Genomic DNA, 20,135 nt, shown 5'->3' with positions numbered 1-20,135 from the left:
TTGGGCGCGCATTTTTTTTATGAATGTACTTTAGCATTTTCCTTTCCATATATATATATATATATATATTTTGGTTCATTGTTTTTTCTTCCCTAATTGTACAAGTTTTCTTTATTGTCTTCGAACTGCCCTTCTTCTTTTTCCCTTTTTTCTTTTTTTACTGATTAAAATTTGTAAGCATCCTCTAAAGAAAAATGTTATTTTCAACCAGATAAATTTAATGCTTTAGGAATCTCCCATAATTCTATTCTTCTCTAAAAGCAGTCCCCCCAAACAAAAAAAAAATAAATAAATAAAATGCCTTAATCAAAACTTATAAATTAATAATTTATTTCAGCACTAATATTACATCCATACTCGGGAGTCTGACTTCAGATTGCAATAATGGTTTATGATATATATATATATATATATATATATATTTGTTTTCTGTTCTATCTATTAATTAATTATTGATTTTCTGTCTTTACAGTTGAAAATATGGTTTAAGGATCAAAACGTAGAATTGATCTATACGTGAAGAGGTATGCCAATATTTATTGTGGTATTGACTCAGAAATATGTCTTAGTTGCGTCAAATAACTAATATTTTATAATATTTTCTTTGCTTACGTTTTGTTTATTCCTTTAAACACCTTAATTGCTTTGCAGACCTTTTTAGTAGTCAAGTACCAATCATCCGCAATATTGCCTTTCTGGCTCTGCTATTTCATGCATAATTTTTTTTTTTTTTTTCCTGAAAGAGTTTCATACATAATTAAGCACATAATTAAAACCCAAATGAGAGACAACCATTTGTCCCGTCTTCAGGTAAATAAAAAAGGATAGGATAGACCTGTAGGAATTCTACTTCTAACCAAATAACAGAAGATTGCTTGCTCTTATTAGTAAAAAACTTCATTGGAAAAGGAGCAATAAGGAAACTAGCTTTGATGCCAAATATGATGAGTATGGTGTACGCAAATTTGGATGAAGGTATACAATATAGTACATAAATATCCATGTGCAATTGAGAGACGATGTTAAATTGAGAAGAAGGTAAGCCACAAAATGAAGCTCTATCACGCCTGCCACACCACATGTCTAGCAAATACTGAAAGATGGTGACTCAACTTTGTCCTACTCGTGCCATTTCCCATCATCATTGTTGGAGGAGCCGTAGGCTTTCATACCATTTCAGAGGTCAGTTGTACTATTTTATAGATTAAAATTCTATATTCTTTGAATCGCTAACTAATTCTACACACGCACATATATATATATATATATATATATATATATATATATATATATTTATTTATTTATTTATATATATGTTATTTGAAAAGTAGCTGATCAACTTATGTTTGAAACTTTTTGATGTGGCAATTGTTTAAGTTGTCATAGTCATTTGACCAATTGGGTTTTTAGTTTTCAATTAATTATGAATTGAGTATCCTTTCTAGAGATTTTAATTTTCTTTTTTATCTTATTGATACCATATCATCTTATTTAAAATTATTTAAAAAAATAAAAATTAAGTGAAAAAAATATTTTTTTAAAAAATGAGATAAAATTGTATTTTTGATCAAACAAATACGAAGACACAAAAATAGAAACAGAAGATTTCCATTCCAGTTGATGGGACAATATTACACCTTCCAACATATCATTACTTTATATATACACATGTTTAATCAAAAAATGTATTATACACTTTTACCAAAATATATATATATATATATTCAAACAAATTGAAGATGACGTTATATACTGTTGGATCCTATAATAATCACAAAATATGGATTACAATATCATAAGACTTGCCTCTTGAATTAGAATACGAATGGAAGCTCACAAGCCAGAAATTCTAACGGTTTCTTTTTCCTTTTCATGACAAAGTTTAACTTTAGTTAGATTCTACAAGTTTGAATATTGTTAAATCTGCTTTCAACCTGGTAGGAACTGAAATTAAGGAATTTGTTTCCCTCCTATTCGAAACTAATCTTTAATTATTATTAATTTCCATTAGATGGAAGAGCGCTTTTTTTTTTTTTTTCTTTTTTCTCTGTTTGAAAACATCTAGCAAAAGCCACCTTAAAGAGATTAACGAGGCAGTCATAAACAAAACAATACTCTTTGTTGTGTAGATATATAACTAGATTTGCTTAATATATCATACATTGTGCATAAATTAATCAACAGTATCGTAGAAAAATTTTGAGCACAATTTGTTTCTCTTAATTGGAGTTGAAATTAGCATTATCTTCTAGAGCCTAATAATTAATTAAAACTTAAAGGTTCATTTCTACTTATCTCATCTTTGTTTAGTATATATATTTTTTTCTAGAAATTCCACTAATTATTGAACCTTTCCTCTCGCAAAATAAACTGCTTCTGCAAAATCATTAATTTTCAAAGAATTCTTAGAATGATTTCAGAAAAAAAATCTACAGACTTAAAGGAGACAAAAAAACTAAAACACCAAATCAAAAAAATTTGAAATGGTTTTCAATTTGGTGCTTATGTTTTTTTCCCCTTCTAGTTTATAGCTTTTCGAGATGTGTACCACTGATTAGCACTACCGAACATCTGAAATAAGCTAATTATTCACAATTTGGTACAAAAATTGAAAATAAGAAACCAGAACTAGCGCATTACCAAACACACCTACTCAAACTGTTTCCTTTCAATTTTCATAAAACAGTTGGCTTCTTTGGAATAATGTCAGAAAAAGATAGCGAAGTTATATATGTGGACATTAGTGTATGCTTGCCTAAACACGAAAGGATCGGATCATATTAGGACCTCTTACCATATATATATATATATATATTGTTGATCACCCATTTTCCAGAAACAAAAGATATATATATATATATTGTTGATCACCCATTTTCCAGAAACAAAAGATGGAAGTATCAAAATGTATTATGTACAATGTCTTGCAAATAGTATTATTTCACTTTTCTTGATTGAAATTTATGAACTACTCAACCATGTATTAATTACAGGAATACTTGAATATTTCGCTGGACAATGTTATTACAAATTGATCGAGTTCATCAATTGAAAGCTCACCAATATCACACAAATAATCAACCTTCATCATGATCTAGTTCAACTTGTTCTCATATATATTGCTGCACTTCAGTACTACACACAGTGTGTGTGTGTGTGTGTAGGTTATATCTCCTTGCTTAGCTTCTGATAGCCATCATCTGTTCAACTTGTTCCCACAACCTTTGCAAATACTATTGTTAGCATTTACATGCTAGCTAAGCCCTTGATGCGCGCGCACACACACACACACACACGCACACACACATATATATAACTATTGGTGCTATTGCTAGTTGATCTGGGAACTTAAGCGGGGATATCAAAAGTTCTAATATTTATATTGAGATGGTCGATCTATCTTGTCACATAAAGTTGAAGAATATCCAAACTATTGAACATTAACTTAACTAGTACTAAAAATGACAAAGAACAAAGAACTAATTTTCTTTTTTGCATGAATGAGAATGCTTATTAGTTGGATGTTGCAGACACATATGTATAGTCTTCATTTTTTTGAATTTTTATATTGTGGGTGAGAGAATTCAAATTCTATACCTCTAGCAGAGAAAGAAATGGCTTTACCACTAAGCTATCCTTAAAAGGAATGTAGTCTTTGTTACTCTAATATTGTGAAGTCCGCTTAGAAAGAGCTAGGAAAAGGCAATTAAACCTACATATTTTCTGAAATTTACTTAGAATATCATGAAGAATTAAATGTTGGTAACACTCGGGGAATACGAGTTCAATTAAACTGAAATTAAAGAGCTAGTTATTATAAACTACAGCAGCTTTTTTGGTAGATAATATGGATAATAACAATTTCACCTGCATATATATAGGGGAAATAAGCTTTCAACTCATAGTTCACATTTCATCTAAGAGTCCTAAAAGCTTCAACGTTATGAAATGAAGATATAATACTTAAGAATAGTACTACTTTGCACCATGAAAAGGAGACCATACTTATGCATGTATATTCCTGAAAATAAAAAAGAAAGTACATTAACTTTTCTATCCTTCTTCTTCTTCTTTAATCTTTCTTCTTCTTCTTTTTTTTTTTTTTTTGTTTTTTGTTTTTTGGGGAGTTTTGGTTTCATATGAATTTGCTTATAAGTTTTGAGTTTTATTTGCCAAGCCGGTCCTGTAATTTCATTGCTTATTATATTCTATGTTAAATAATTAGTTTCACTTATATGCATAATTTAGGAAATAAAATATTCTTTCCATATATTTTCTTCTTTGCTCTACCCAATCATGTTTACAACTAAATACATGTAGTTAAACAATCTTCCTTTCAAATTCTTGTTAATTTTTTTATTTTTGGAAAATGTAATGAGATAATTGATAGGTAGAAATTACATATTCTTTAGAGATGTCAATGGAGTACTTTGAAACATGCTTGACGCATTGACAGTGGATATAGTGGATCACTCAAGTGTCCATTCAGTCACTTCTAAAAAGATAAGCTGAGTTCATTTCACTGGGATGCAATAGGAAAGTCATACACAAAAACAAGAAAACATACTTATTTTTTCTAGAAGGGACCCTAAGCCTTTTATTGAATAGTTTAATAAACTATGGAATTAATTATTTCTATATTGAAAAAATATCTCAAACAGAATTACCACATAGCGAATCATATGAACCATATCTGCCTTTTCAATCCCAAAAGCAGTCAGAATACAAGGTAGATAGAAGAGTCTATGATTTTCATAATTAAAGAGCTTTAACATATATCTTCGATACATTTCTTCTTCTTCGTTTGTTTTTTTTTGTTTTTTTTTTGTTTTTTTTTGTGTGTGTGTAAATTTGTATCCAACTCAGTAACTTTTATTCGAATCAGAAGTAAGAGAAACACAATATATTGATATTATATATCACATAACAATGATTTACATATGGAATAGTTCACCAAGAAAATTTGCACAAATTACATATTCCAAAGCTGAATGAATTAACGATCGATTATATTAATACAACACATACAGAAATGTCCTCTTCAGTTTGCATATCAAAAGTGTGGAGAGGGAATCCAAAGTTAGCATAGGTTATGGGTGTTGCAGATGTCCCATGGTTTGCCAAAGAACTGAAGGTCTGAAAACTGATGCTGCAAACAATTTTAATATATGGAATAGGTCAGAAAATACCATTTGGACTTTTATTTATTTATTTATTATCATCTTGGATCTTAATTATTAAATACCTCTCAATTTTGATTATATATTTATGCATGTCTATTGCTAGAAAGGACAAACCAAAACATATATCAAAATCATAATATTTAGGTAAACGAAATTAAGATGATATTAATTCCAGAAAACGTGATCTTGTTGTTGTTGTTGTTGTTGAAAGAAATTTACCTCTTGGGAAATTCCAGTGCTTTGCAGGGAGTTGAAAATGGAAGATGGGCTCCACTTTCCCTGCATAATCACCAAAGAATCATCATCAACCATGTCCTCAGCCAATGAATTAGTAGGATTCATGTTTTGGCTTTGTGTTCCTGATTCTTCCCCGGTCTCGAACTCGAACGGACTCCAAGAAGAACCTAATCGGCAGGGATTCTCTTGGTTATTGTTTGTAGCTTCATGATCACATACCTTTGATTCATCACCACCTACCAACCTTCTCAATTTCTCTCTTTCCCTTGTCCTCTCCCTTGCCCTTGCTCTAGCCTTGTCCCTTGATTCCCTTGCAAGGGGATCAAATGCATTCTTCCTTGACAATTGCCTGCTCTTCTTTTTCTTCTTCATCATCTCTTTCGCCGAGGATGATGAAGATTTACGCCCGCATCGGCGGTGATGATCATCATCATCATCACCACCGTCGATTAATGCCACCTCGTCGGTGCCGGATACGACTTCACACTCGGAAGTGGAACAGGTAGTGGAGCTTTTGGTGCCAGCTGCACTACAACTGCTTGGCTGTTTCTTCAACTCCCTTGCCAGCTTCTTGATTTCGGATTTGGCCTGTATCAGCAACCACGCGACGGTTTTGCTGGCCTTGTCGAACCCAAGCATGTCTTGCAGCCCGAAAAACTTACGAGCAACTTCGAGTGACAGCCTCATTCGCCGATCTCTCGGTCCTCGAGCAGTGTTGATCTTGCTGTGCCGATCCCTCTTGCAGGATCTTTTTCTTGGGATCTGTTGTTGTAGTTGTTGTTGTTGTACTAATTCAGTCACATTGTTTTGCTCTCTACCAGTCATGATGTGATTCTGAATGTTCATTGTCGTGGTCGTCTTCATCGCCGCCGCCACATCGGATGAGGAGTACTCCACCATAGTACTAGTAGTAGTAGTTGGACTCTTATTACTTACAGTTTTTTCAGAAGCTAGTAGTTCATGATGGGACTGGAATACCAAGTCAGGTTGGTTTTGAAGAAGAAGGTCATGATGAACTACTTCTTCTTCTTCTTCTTCAAAAGGAGAGGGAAGGTAGAAAAAACTCGACAAAGAACTTGGAGAAGGAAGAGGAAGAGGAAGAAGAGGATCTTGTTGTTGTTGTTGTTGTTGTTTGGAATTGGGGATGATATTGTTGGTGTCATTATTAGTAAGAAAAGTCCTATAGAAAAAAGCTTGGTCGTCTCCATTGCAACTGTTTGATGGAAACATCATCTTCAAAAGGGAAAAAAAAAAAAAAAAAAAAAAAGAATTGCACGGGGCAACCCTAGTTTAATTATAGACCATTGGAAGGTGTTTGTTTAGAGCCGGTTTGGGACTTTAAATGGAGTACTTTGAGAACGACAAGTGCTAATTCTTCGTTCCACGAGAGAGACATTTCCATCTTTTTCATTGGAGTTCCCTATATATATAGCTGGCTGTATTAATAAATATCTGCAAGTGAAAAAAAAAAAAAATGAAACTGTGATGAGAAAGAAACAGCTATGTATAAATGTATGTGCATCATATATATATATATATATATATATATATTACTGTTTTTTACCATGCCTTTGAGAAGGACAGCTGCCTGATACACTGTGTTTATGTATATTTTTCGTTTATATGTTATATATGTATGTATTAAATACATGTATATTTGTACGTGTTTTGTGTGTGTGTGTGTGTGTGTGTGTGAGAGAGAGAGAGAGAGAGAAAGGAAGAGTTGCATATACTTGATGAATGAAGGAAGGACTAGAGATAGAGAGAGCTTGGAGAAAGAGTCAAGTGTTGGAATAAAGATGGTGATGAAGAGGGTAAAGAAGGGCAGTAAGGGGGAATTTATTGCACATACAGAGAGAGAGAGAGAGAGAGAGTCTTTTTCTTAATCTTTTCTTTTCTGTTCAAAAAAAGTTGGCTCTTTAGAGAGCGATATCGTGGGAAGTGAGTGGATAGGAGACACCTAGTATATGTGCTACTTCACGTGGTTATCAGGTGGGTTTGCTTGACAATCAAAAACCCCACAAAAATAAATAAATGAACAAAATAAATTTCAAAAAAAAAAAAAAAAAATCTCTTTCCCAAACCCCCACTTCCCCCACCGATTTCAAAATTACTCTTTCTTTATCAAGTACTCAACATGTTAATTAAGGCCTTTGCATGGACCAAATACACCAACTTTTTGAAGGAGAAGAGAGAGAAATTATGAGTTATTAGCTTATAGCTAGGGTTGAATTTTTCACTTATTCAAAATTTCATGTGGGAATATTCTAGTCATACTACTATTTATTTTTAGTCTAGTAACAAAATTACTGTTGTTTCAAACAATGATTTCCAATTCAAATAAATAATATTTTTATAATAAAAAATATAATAATAACAATTTATTTTATTTTTAATAATTTATTATTCTTTTCTTATTTTGGGAGCTAAGGGAGATTCTTGCAAAGCTAGATATGTGAGTCTCTCACATGGCTGTCCAACCCTAGGAGAAGAGAGGACAATTATTTGACTCAAAGAGATGCAATTACTCACTCTTTGAGGCATGCCTTCATAGCCAACACTCTTCCCTTTGACTGGGGTGACTTATACATGTCGCTTTCGCTAAAAAGAGAAAAAATAAATAAACAAATAAATAAACATTTCTTTCTCTCTCACACTCACACTCTCACTCTCTCTCTTTCCATCTATCAATTCATCTTATGTGAGGAATGTTGTTGGGTTCCCTCCCCATTCCCATGCGTTCTTATCGGTTTAGCTTTTCTCTCCCAAAAAAAGCTTTTTTCTTTCTTTTTCTCTCTCACATTGAATTGCTTGTGCTTGTGCTTGTACTTTCCCACTGCCATAGAGACACCACCAATCACTCTCTTACCCTGAGCCCTATCCAATCACCAAGTGCCAAAACTGTAAAAACCCATCTCAGTATTATTTTTATTTTATATATTAAAAATGGAAATAGCCATTTAGACAATTGAAAGCCCTTTCCTTTCATACCTACTATTTCCCTTTCTTTCTGCAAATTTTCTTTCCATATATACATGCCGTTCTCTTCCACTTATCTATAAAACTCATCTGTCTATCTCTCTCTAGACCCTTAGAGAGAGAGACAGAGAGAGAGAAAGACAGAAACCCTGATGACCCTTTTTTAAGATTGACATAATTACCAAGGAGGACCACATGATATGGCTTTGCTGGGTTTGTTCCAAGGTTGCTTTCAAATGAGAAGATAACTATGAAAGAAAAAAAGGGTGGTGAATAATAATGTACCATATATTATATATATATATATTATATATGTATCCATATATTTTAGAGAGTGGGTGACAATGAGAGCAATATTTATAAAAACCCTAAAAAGTCAGTCTTATAAGGTCTAGTGCTTTCATTTCTATGGATGAGTTCTCTGCCCCTTCACTGTACTAACCTAATTTTGTGGTTGAAATTCAGAAGCTTTTGAGACATATCTATACAAATTTCACTGTTTCTTTTGTTCTTCCACGCCTTTTTTGTTTTTGCTTTTGTTCTTTTTTTTTTTTTTTTTTTTTTGTTTTCAGATTCATTTATTTGGGAGGATGTGAGAGGTGGGTTTTTAGGGGATGAACCATTTAACCAAGATGGTATAAAAGACTTTTTGGGGTGACTTGTAGGACAATAATTTTCTTCTCTGCACTGACTTTTTCTGGTAATTTTGCATTTCTTATAGTCCAACCATTAAGGCTGTCTCTCTGTGGACTCTTTCCCAGCAGGAATTTTGTTGTTTGTAAAGTTTGTTTGATAGTTTTTTTTTTTTTTTTTTGGTGGTTTTTTTATTTTATTCATTTTTTTATAGCATTCCCAAAGGTATATGTGTGCATGTGTGATGGGAAAGAAAGTCCATGTTGCTTTTTATCCTTATGCTACAGAAAATATCTTTCTAGTTTATGATTTCCAACCAGGCATATTTGGGAGGAGCATCTGATGGTTGTGGGCCTAAAGAGGTCCTCATGCTCATTTTGGATACCATCACAAAAAAATTTATATTTATTTCTTGGTTAATTTTGAATAGTGATGGAAAAAATTATTTAGAGTGGTTTATATATATATCTTTATTTGATTTGGAGATGTGTAAGGACTTGAACTCAAAATCATTGTTTGAGGAATTATGGCTTTTGCACTACGTTGTCTATAAAGGGACAGGAGCAGTTTATATCAGAGTGGAAATTTTATTGGTATGACATGACAATTTTCTATAGATTATACCTACCAGATTCGATATTTCCTTCATAGTTAAAGCTTTGAAATTTATTTTGCATTTCCTCCTAAGTTGCTTTCATTATTGAAGTGGCTTCACACTATCTGAAAAGCCCAGATTGGCCCATTCTTGGAAAGTTGAAACTTTTCTCTTTGTTTGGATTAACTAAAAGATATACAACCATTTATGTATACTAGTGTTTATAATTTTGCTATGATAGGTGTTATATGCAGCTTATGTTGGTTCCTAACATCTGATTACATAAATTAAATTAACGCCTAGCATGGGTCCCATAATAGCAAGACTATATTACTGCATGCACAAATATATGCATATACATATACATAAATTATCCTATACAAGAAATTACAACTTCCAAGATTGTTTGGAAATCCATTCCATCAATGTGGGCAAGACATGTTAATACCAAATTATACATCCTACCAATATTGGTAATGATTGTCATCAATTAAATGTAACTGTGCATCAAACACCTAGCATAAATTACCATCATAGTAGGACCCTATTACTACATACATAAGTATACACATAGCAAGACTCAAATTGGATTTTTAATATAAAAACTTCATTTTTTAGTCTTTAGAATTTATTAAAAATCGAGATTTACGATTATATTTATTTATTGTAAAACTCAATATGGTTCATTTTTCCTAAATACGATTTTAGTATATTATTGGATCCATAATTGATTATTTTTTTAATTTTAAATCCTAATCTTTTATGTGATTTAAGGATTAATAAAGGAATACACAATGTTAAAATCACCAGATCATGCTTATATGAGTCTAACTGAATATACATATTTATACATTATATAATTTCTCTTATACAAGAAATTAAAACTTCCAAGATTGTTTGGGAATATGTCCTACCAATGTTGGCAATACATATTTATACCCAATTATAAATCCCTTTAACATTGATGTGATGTGTTTCCAAATAATTTCAGATAGAAAATGCTGTAGACATACGTATGTGTGGGTGTGTGTGTGTGTGTGTGCAATTTTGCCATAGTAAACATATATACTCAACTAATGGAGTGTGTATCAGGCCTATCAATATATGGAGAGGTGTAGAAAATATATATATATATATACACATACACATACCTCTCCATATGTGCATAGATGTGATACGTACTCCATAAAGTGAATATACATGCTCACCATAGCTAAACTTCATATATATATATATATATATATATAATTTTGATTTAATGAAATATCTAATTCACTTTATAATACCAGATATTGATATGACATAAAATTGAACAACAGTAAAGAAAAAAATGTATAATTTTTTAAACTTTTTTTTAAAGAAAAATCTAGCGTTATTTAGATATCATATGAGAATTTAATTAGTTTTTATTAAAATATTCAATTTTCCTTGTTTTTAACATTAAAAAACAAAATAAATAAAATGCTTTAAATTGTTATTACTATATGTGATTTGACGATCCTATACCTAGGTAGCTAATGATAAAAATGAATTAGGTAGTCCACTAAATCATTAACTGTACACATATATATATATATATATATAACCAGATTCAAATAAAATCCTTAATATAAGAGCTAACATGAGGTCTTCCTTTTTCAAGCTTTAGATTACATTAATAGTTTAGATTTAAAGTTATATTTATGAATCATTGAATTTCAACATAGTTCACTTTTCTTAAATAGGATTTTAGTATGTCATTAAATTCATATTTGACCACCTTTTGAATTCTAAATCCTAGCTATTGATATAGTCATCAAAGTTAGAACTAATTTAAGATTAATTATATATATGTATGTATTCATGTATAATTTTACTACATTCATCTCACAACTTGTTGCCTGATGAACGGTACCCACTTATGGAAAGGGACAGGAGCTACTGTATTAGGAATGTATATATGTACATTATATAGACACAAATTTATTTCGGTATACATTTGTTCCCCACCATAATATGCATGCCTCACATCAAACATTATATATTGAGATGAATTTATAAACTAAGCTCCCATTAAATAGATCTTATAGTTTGATCATCAAAATTTTTTTTTATCAACTTTTAGATCATTTCAAAAGTTGAATTTAAAAATGCATCAATAGTTTTCTAGGTCAATTAGAGTTCACTTTGCTCAAATAAAATTTTAGTATTTTACTAAATTTATATTAGATCACCATTTTTAAATTTCAGTCTACGAAAGGATCCAAATGTTAATAAAAGATGTTCTTATACAGAAACTATCAGATTGATCTATAATGTGAGCTTGACTCTATATATATGTTTGCTCTTTCTTTAAGGACTCTTTCAATTTACTTGAAAGTGTTGATTGCTATAGCTAATATTATTGCAATATTCTTCCTTGTTGATGTTAAACTAGTAGGCCATTTGATGATATCATGATTCAAAACCACATATATCAGTACTTGAAGTTGTTGATTCATATACCTCCACCCCCAAAAAAAAAAAAACAAAAAGAAAACAAAAAAAAAGAAAAAAAACACCCGGAAGTACCTGAGGTTGTTGCTGCCAAATAGAGATACTTACAGATTGCAAAATTTTTGGGAGGATTTCATGTTAGATTTGCAGTAACATTCAAAACATTTCTTCACTAGCTTTGCTAGCTTCATGAAAATATATATTAGCTTAATTATTATTATTTTATAAATATCCCAAACAAATTACAAGTGACTGGTAAAAACTAAACTCAAACCAGTAATATTATATACTTCTCACCATTGATATAATTTGTCTAATTTGCAACAGATTCAATCTGCATATAAGCAAATAATTAATGAAAAGGTAAGTGTCCGCTCATTATTTGGTTGTTTGTGGTTTTCTTAAAAAAGCTATATATTCTTTTCATTTACTTAATCAAACACAAGGTATTCCTATGCTTTCTGTTTGGTTCGATGGATACCCAAGGAAAAAGGACTACTTTTTTCTCCAACATATATAACTACAAGAACAGTAAGCTATAAATGTATTTAGATAAATATAAGTTATAAAAAGTTCCATTAGATTATGTGTACCACAAAGTTGAAAATTGATTATTATTATTATTATTATTATTATTATTTTTTTATATTTTGCAAGTTAGTGTGATGATTATTAAAAGCATTTGTCTAAAGCATGAAATGGAATTGAGGATGTAACATAGGAAGTAGTATATAGCTGTCTTGTAGCATTTGCTTGGAAACCCAATATCACTCATTTGATTTAACATCCCTAAAGTATTCCTTTTCAATGATGCAACTTATAGATAATTGAGACACATAATTCGTTGTCGGCACCTTTTTGAACTGCGTCTGTCCGTAATATTATCATGATATTCTTGGAAACACTCTGTCAGAAAAGATAAAATAACCATCAAAATGTTCTTTAAATTAAAGACCAATGATATAATTTTTTTTAAAATTAAATATACTAATCTAGCCACTAGCAGCTAGATAGCTAGCTAGCTAGCTAATACATGTTGTAAAGTCCTTTTGATTGGCTATCCCTGCAAGAAGATGCGTGTGTCATCTAGGTCTAGAGTGCATTTTTTGCATTTCCCTCCGCTTACAATATGAGTCAGTTTCAGATACTTTGGTTTTTGGTACCCTATGGTCCTAACTTTTCTCTCAAAAGCTTCAAATTGCACTTTCTCTTAAAAGCTTTTTCCAATATGATGGCCTTTGATGTGTTAGAAATTTAGCTAGCTAGATTTTTATGTGTGTTAGAAATTTAGCTAGCTAGATTCGTTAAGTTTTTTTTCTTTTAGTAGTACCTAATTTACTAAAAGAAAAAAAAAAGTTATATGAAAAAATGATATTAGTTTGGTACCCTGACCATTATGATTTGCAACATTTTTGTCGGTTCACGTATTTATATATATATGTAAATTCCAAATTGTGCAATCACATTACTATCGCAATACATGTATATATACACGCAGTATAGAGTACTATGTAGAACACAAACTCCTTTATATTGTAAACTGTTGCATTATGTTTTGGTAAGTACAACAATTATGATTATTTTTTCTTACTAATTCCATTAAGAAAAAAAAAACAAAAAACTTTTTTTTTCCTATATTTTGGGAAGAAAAAGAGGTATAAGAGGTTGGAGGAGGAATTTAAACCCCCTACAAATAGAGATTTGGAGAGGGAAAAAAAAAACACTTTATATAATTGTCATTAATTGCACATACTAAATTATCATTCTACTTTTGATCTTTTTAATTCTTGATCAAAAACCTACCATAATGGTCGAACATATTAACTTAGTCATGTTTTTCTTAGTTAATTTATTAGTCAATTTTGTATTAAAAAAATTCCTTTTTTTTTCAAAAGAAAAAGGAAATCTAGATAAAATCAATGAACCGAAAGAGATATAAGTGAATGGAAAATAAAAAACAGAAGATCAATAAATTCTACTTTAAAAATAGACCTATTTATAAAACTTAATTATTATATGGACATGGATGGTCAAACTTGTGTTTGAAAGGCACAAAGGAGAAATAAGCGTCAAAGAAGTAAGAGGTAAAATAAAATAAATGGTTTACACTTAATTTGCATCCCTAAACTATGCGATGTATTTCACTTTCCAATTCAATCCATAAAAACTTACACTACACCTTAAATTATCATTTTACTCTAATTTTTGGTCCAATCATTAGCAAGAGAAATTAAAAAAAAAAAGACTGTTTTCTTTTTTAAAATATGAAAAAGCATTATTGGTGATGAGAGAGAAATAAAGTCATAAGGGAAGTCAGGGAGAGAAGGAAAAACGAACTAATTTTAAGGAATAGCAATTTCCATATTATCTATAGAGAGAGTAGATAAAAAGAGCATGCCTTTTTGAAGAAAAAAAATTATTAAAAAAATAAAAAAATAAAAAAATAAAAAAATAAAAATGAAGAAGAAGAAGAAGCGTGGAATAGTGCATAATTAAGAAAAATGCTAGTGCATTTCTCCATTATTATTATTATTATTATTATTATTATTATTATTATTGTAACAAGTTATATGCAAAATGGAACAAGTAAAAAAACATAGAGAGGGAATCAGTCAGACAGCTTGACCAAATGCATCGAGCCTCTTTTTCCCAGTTCTGTAGAGTTTTCTGAACAGTTTAATAAGTGGTAACTTACTAAGCTAATTATGTTATCAAATGAGGCCTTTATTCTTTTTCTAACCCTTTTGTTTTTTTCTTTTTAAGAAATATATCCTTTAATCGGACTTTCATTTTAATTAATTTATACATATTGTATAAATTGAGGGTCTGGAATTTTTTTATTTTTATTTTTCAATCTAAAAGCTTTTATATACCTTTTAATTTAACTTTCATTTTTATTTTTATATTGAGGTTTAACCATTGTTGTATGGACTGCTATTTTGTTGTTCATGGTCCTTTTTGTTTTTTTTTTTTTGGCAAGTAGCTTGGGGTTAACAGGGATTATCTTCGGAATCTTAAATCCCCTCAACTAAACATTTGGAAAGCTTTTATTAGGAAAATTAATTTTGGGATTCAATTTTACTTTTGTAATGTTTGGTTCGTAACAGGAATTTTAGGTTTGCCAAAAAATAGAAATTTTAGAACTTAATTGTCATTAACTTAAATTTTGACTTACAAATTAAGAGTAAATTTATCTTTTTATAAAATCCAGATAATTAGTTTCTAAAAAAAATTTATAATATCACTTAGGGTATGATTGGTATGTCAATTGATGTAGGAATAAAATAGGTATATTCTATAGGTTTAGCTATTTATTAATTTAATATATTTTTAATTTCCAAAAATATATACTTTATAAGAATGCATTTTCTCTATTTTTAAAAAACTTACAAAATCTTCAATGACTTTATATATTGTTAGTTTTTTTTTTAACATATCAGAAAAATAAATAACTCCTAAAAAAATACTTTTCTAACTTTATCTAAACATGCAGCTAATGTGGCAATGTCTAAACATGCTGCTAATGTGGCAAGAAAAAAGAATAAATATTGTCAAAGGAAATCCTCTACTTCTAGATTTTGTAAAATATTGTAAAGTTTTCTTAAAAATAATTTTTTTAAAAAAAATTTAATTTTTTCAAAAAAAAAACTTAATAAAATATATGTAATTAATTAATAGCAATAAATAGCATTCTGTACATTAATATTTGAGAACAACTTTAAAATTAATTATATATACATATATGCCACTTATATTTAGATAATATTAAATTTTTATGTCATATAACTGTAATAAACATTCAATATTGAAGATGCTCTTAAAATTTATATTCCTTCAAGATAAATATTCTTACATATTTAAAATATATTCAAAATAATCATAAATAACTAAAATATTTGACTTTTAATTAAATTTTATCAAATTTTATTTTTTTGAAAGAAAAAATATTTATAAATGCTAAAATTGAATATAAGTAATATAATAACCAAACATATCAAAAAAATATATATATATATGTAACACCCCGTCCCAAATCGCACCGGAATCCGTGCACGTTGACCGAGGTTGACCGTTGACCGTTGACCGTTGACCGAAGGGGGTCAAAAGTTGACTTTTTGACTCGGTGAGAATTTTGAGTTGACTAGGGTACGGTGGCGAAGTGCATGACGCCCTGAGTTCGTAGACTAGTAGCACGTCGAAAACGAAGCTACGGTTTGAAAGTTATGGGCAAAACAAGTTGAAGTGTAAACTGTCTAAAAGGTGCCGGAGTTGACTTTTTCTTGTGATGTAATTGTGAGTTGACTCTTGTATGGTTGTAAAGTACTCGTCGATACGAGTTCATAGACTAGCGGCACGCTTAAATCGGACATGTGGTTAAAAAGTTATGGACGTTTGAAGTTTACCGGATACCGTATTATTTTAATGTTTTTGGGTCGTGAACAGTGAAATGCCACGTGTCAGTTTCTGATTGGTCCACGTGGCATGAACATTGTCACACAGGGTTTTAATTTTGAAAAACTCTCGGGGAAGAGAGAGAAAGAGAGAGAAGAGAGAGAAAGAGAGAGAGGAGAGAGAAAGAGAGAGAGAGGACCCGCCGGCCGCCGGTCATTTTCACGTTTTTCCGGCCTAGTTACTGTACACGCGCCGGCCAGCCAGATTGCCCACCTCATTTCCGGCAAAACCTCCAAATTTCACGGCGAACGGCCGCCGGACGCGCCCGGATCGGACGTCCGAAGTTTGGCGGCGATTTTTCCCCCTCCACCGCCGGCCACCGCGAATCGGCACTATTCCGGCCGATATACAGTACACGCGCCATACACCCAGCATCCTCTCCTCAAGTCCGGCCTACCCACCAAAAATCACGGCCATCGGACCACCGACGCGCCGGGATCGGAGCGTTTTCCGGCGAGGGGTCGAAAATCTTCAAACGGTGATTTCTCCGCCGTCCGACCTCCGTTTTGCTCACCGTCGGTCCCGTTGGATTGCTCTCCTCACGATCTACAAATCTGCAAAATTTCACAGCAAACGGCCACCGTCGAAAATTACTGTTCCGGCGACGGTTGCCGGTGACGTGGCGGCCCGCCGGAAAATACTGTTCCGGCGAGTACCCGAAAATTCCAGCCAGCTCCAGTCCGCAGTGTTCGACCTCCTGAACCCAAATCCGACTTCCGTTTCCACCAATTCGCGACGGTTTGGGAGAATTGCGGAGCCGAAACCCGAAAAGCTTCCCGATAAAATTCAAACCCCGTCGGGTACGATCATCGGAAATTAAGACCGGATCTGTGATTAGCATCACTCGAGCTTCGATTCGGTATATGATTCGTAAATTTTAGTTATCGTTGTGTTTTGACCCCCCGGGTACCGGGTATTATTTACCCGAATAAAATATTAATTTATTTGACTGTCTGTGAATTTTGTTCTAGGAGCACCGGTGAGTCGTAGAATTGATCCCGTAGTGGATCATGGGTTAATTGCGTGCTCCAGGTGAGTGACCCACCTTCAAATTAATTTTGGGGAATTTAATTGATGAATATATTATGTGTGAATTAAATATTTGGAATTTAATATCTATGTGCCAAATATTTATTGGATTTATTGTAGAATTATTTATGAATTTATTGGATTTAAGAAAATGCGAATTCTACAAATTTATGCCATGTGGAATTATTTTATGGTTTTGAGGATTTTGAAATTGGTGTGGTTTTAATGGTAAATTGGGCATGATTTGATTTTCAAATATTTCAAAGAAAATATTTGGTTATATTGGTGATTTCAATTTTTATAAAATATGCCCATGGAATATTATGAGATTTGATTATGATATTTCGAGAAATTATTTATGCTATTGGGAAAATGTGGATATTTGAATTGATGGATTTGGAAGTTGGTGGATTTGAAAATCATGGAATTTATGGTATGGATTATAAGGAAATTGTGGAGAATTTCCCGGTTCAAGCGGATGGATTATGCCCGCTATGCTTATGAAAAATGTGAAATTTGTTTTATGATTTAAATTTATGGATTTTATAATTTTTAGATGCACCGTGCACGTACTGGTGTTCTGATTATGTGATATGGTATATGTGATATGGTTAGTGTGCACACGGTTGTGATTAGCGCGCAGGTGGGTGTGATTAGCGCGCAGGTGATGTGATTAGCGCGCAGGTGGGTGTGAGTAGCGCGCGGTTGATATTATGAGGGTGTCCTGTGGATGCCATCGGAGAGGGCGGCCACCCCCCTTTGGCCGGGACACCAGGTTAGCAGCGGCGCTGTGGGACGCCACGCGACCGTATGCCGGTTTCTCTCTATAACCTCCTGTCTGGCGGTACCTTGGGATGCTGGGTACTGTTGGCGCCACTGGTATATAGTGGGTGCATCAAATGATTTTCAAAACTGTGTTTTAAAAATAAAATGTTAATGAAAAATATAATTGTTACCGCTTCTGGTATTTAATTGATGTCTTGGTTTTCGGGGAATATGAATAAAGGGTTTTGTGAAATTGTTTTAAAAGGGGAACCTTTCCAACTGAGAGAATTGTAAGGGTTTTGAGAGAAAATATTATTTCCAAATAATTATTATTTATACTTATTACTGTGATATTATATGGTATAGTAGTAGGGTCGCTCACTGAGATGATTAGCATCTCACACTCTTAAATTCCGTTCCTCTAGGTACCAGGTTGTCGGTGTTCACTCGGAGCGGACTTGATCTTCCTCGCTGTTTTAGTTCGGCAGTACCCTGTTATTCTTTTATTGCAGTTGTAATATTTCTTTCACTCTTGTTGTATTTATTTTGCACTGGATTACTGTATTTATTTTTTTAAGTACTGCAATTTGTGGAACCAATTTGTAGTTTGTGGGAGGAATAAGGGGATATTTTTGAAGTGTGTTTTCAGTGCAGGTAAATTTGTGGTAAGTAAATCCTTTAGGGGAGGTGCTGCCGGATTTTCCGTTGGAAGGTTCGGTGGTATTTCCCTGGGATCAGGGCTGTCTAGGGTTCTGGAGGAGGAATTCTGGACGGGTCCTGACATATATATATATTCATTTTTTGTTTTTTTAATTCTTATAAATAGGTATTCATATCTTATGCATATTCTTAATCATTCTGTATGCTAGACATGTTCTTATACAATGGAAACAACCTTCCTATCCATTATCTTTACGTTTGCAATCTGATTTTTTGAATCCGCATTTTCTATGTCTTAAATTTTACCAATTATCAAAGAGGATCAATAAACACTGGACGGAAAACATACCATGTGAACCTAAAAGAGAACCAACCACTTTTATAATTGTATAGTTTGCAATGTATCGAATTAAGAGAACGAGTTCCTGATGATGAATTGATGATGTACCTGTTTTATGGTTTTTAATGAAAGCTTCAATATGTCCAAAAAAAATTAAGAGGTTTAAAGCCTAAATATGTCATTACATATTTGCTTATGAAATCGATGTTACTTTAATTTTGAAACAAAAAGAGAGAAATTTTATTATACTTTTTCAATTGCAAGTTTTTCTTTTTTTATGACATGAGGGGGTAAAAAAGAAGGTTAATTGCAATTTTGTAACCTATACTTCTAGGAAGTTGCACAATCAGCATTGAAATTTAAAACATTATAATTTAGATATCGTTAGGTAATATGATTGGTTTGTAGCTTTTTTTTTTTTTTTTTTTTTTGAAAAAGGGTTTGTAGCTTTTTTATTGTTAATATTTTTTCACTTAATTGTATGTAATTTACGTATATAGAGTGTTAGTTAATGGTAGTTAAAAGTTTATTAAACATCTAAATTTGTTACGGAATTAAGGAAGAAACAAACAAAAACATAAATTAAATTGAACATAATTTCAAATTGTATTTTGTTTTTCAGTTATTTTTCTTTTTTTGCTTTCATGTTTTTAGTTGTTTAAGATATTACAATTTCTGACAACCATCAACACTTAATATAAACAAATTACACATAATTATGTAAAGAGAAATTAAAAAAAACATAAATTAAAAACCAATTAATTAGCAAACGATGTCTTAAATTCCC

The 20,135-nt window shown here is 31.7% G+C and overlaps 1 protein-coding gene across 1 annotated transcript; it reads right to left on the bottom strand.

Annotated features, from left to right (window-relative positions):
• Positions 1–4,884: 4,884 nt before the first annotated feature.
• Positions 4,885–7,233, bottom strand: LOC107418855 (transcription factor TCP18). Its single transcript, XM_048474183.2, has 3 exons — positions 7,154–7,233; positions 5,403–6,872; positions 4,885–5,149 (listed from the first exon to the last, which is right to left on the bottom strand). The coding sequence occupies exons 2-3, from the start codon at positions 6,651–6,653 to the stop codon at positions 5,081–5,083; spliced, it is 1,320 nt and encodes a 439-aa protein (XP_048330140.1). The 5' UTR covers positions 6,654–6,872; positions 7,154–7,233; the 3' UTR covers positions 4,885–5,080.
• Positions 7,234–20,135: the final 12,902 nt, after the last annotated feature.

Source organism: Ziziphus jujuba, chromosome 2 (assembly GCF_031755915.1).
Source record: "Ziziphus jujuba cultivar Dongzao chromosome 2, ASM3175591v1".
Classification (NCBI taxonomy): domain Eukaryota; kingdom Viridiplantae; phylum Streptophyta; class Magnoliopsida; order Rosales; family Rhamnaceae; genus Ziziphus; species Ziziphus jujuba.
The sequence above is the reverse complement of the archived record's forward strand: the minus strand, read 5'-3'. Positions and strand labels throughout refer to the sequence as shown.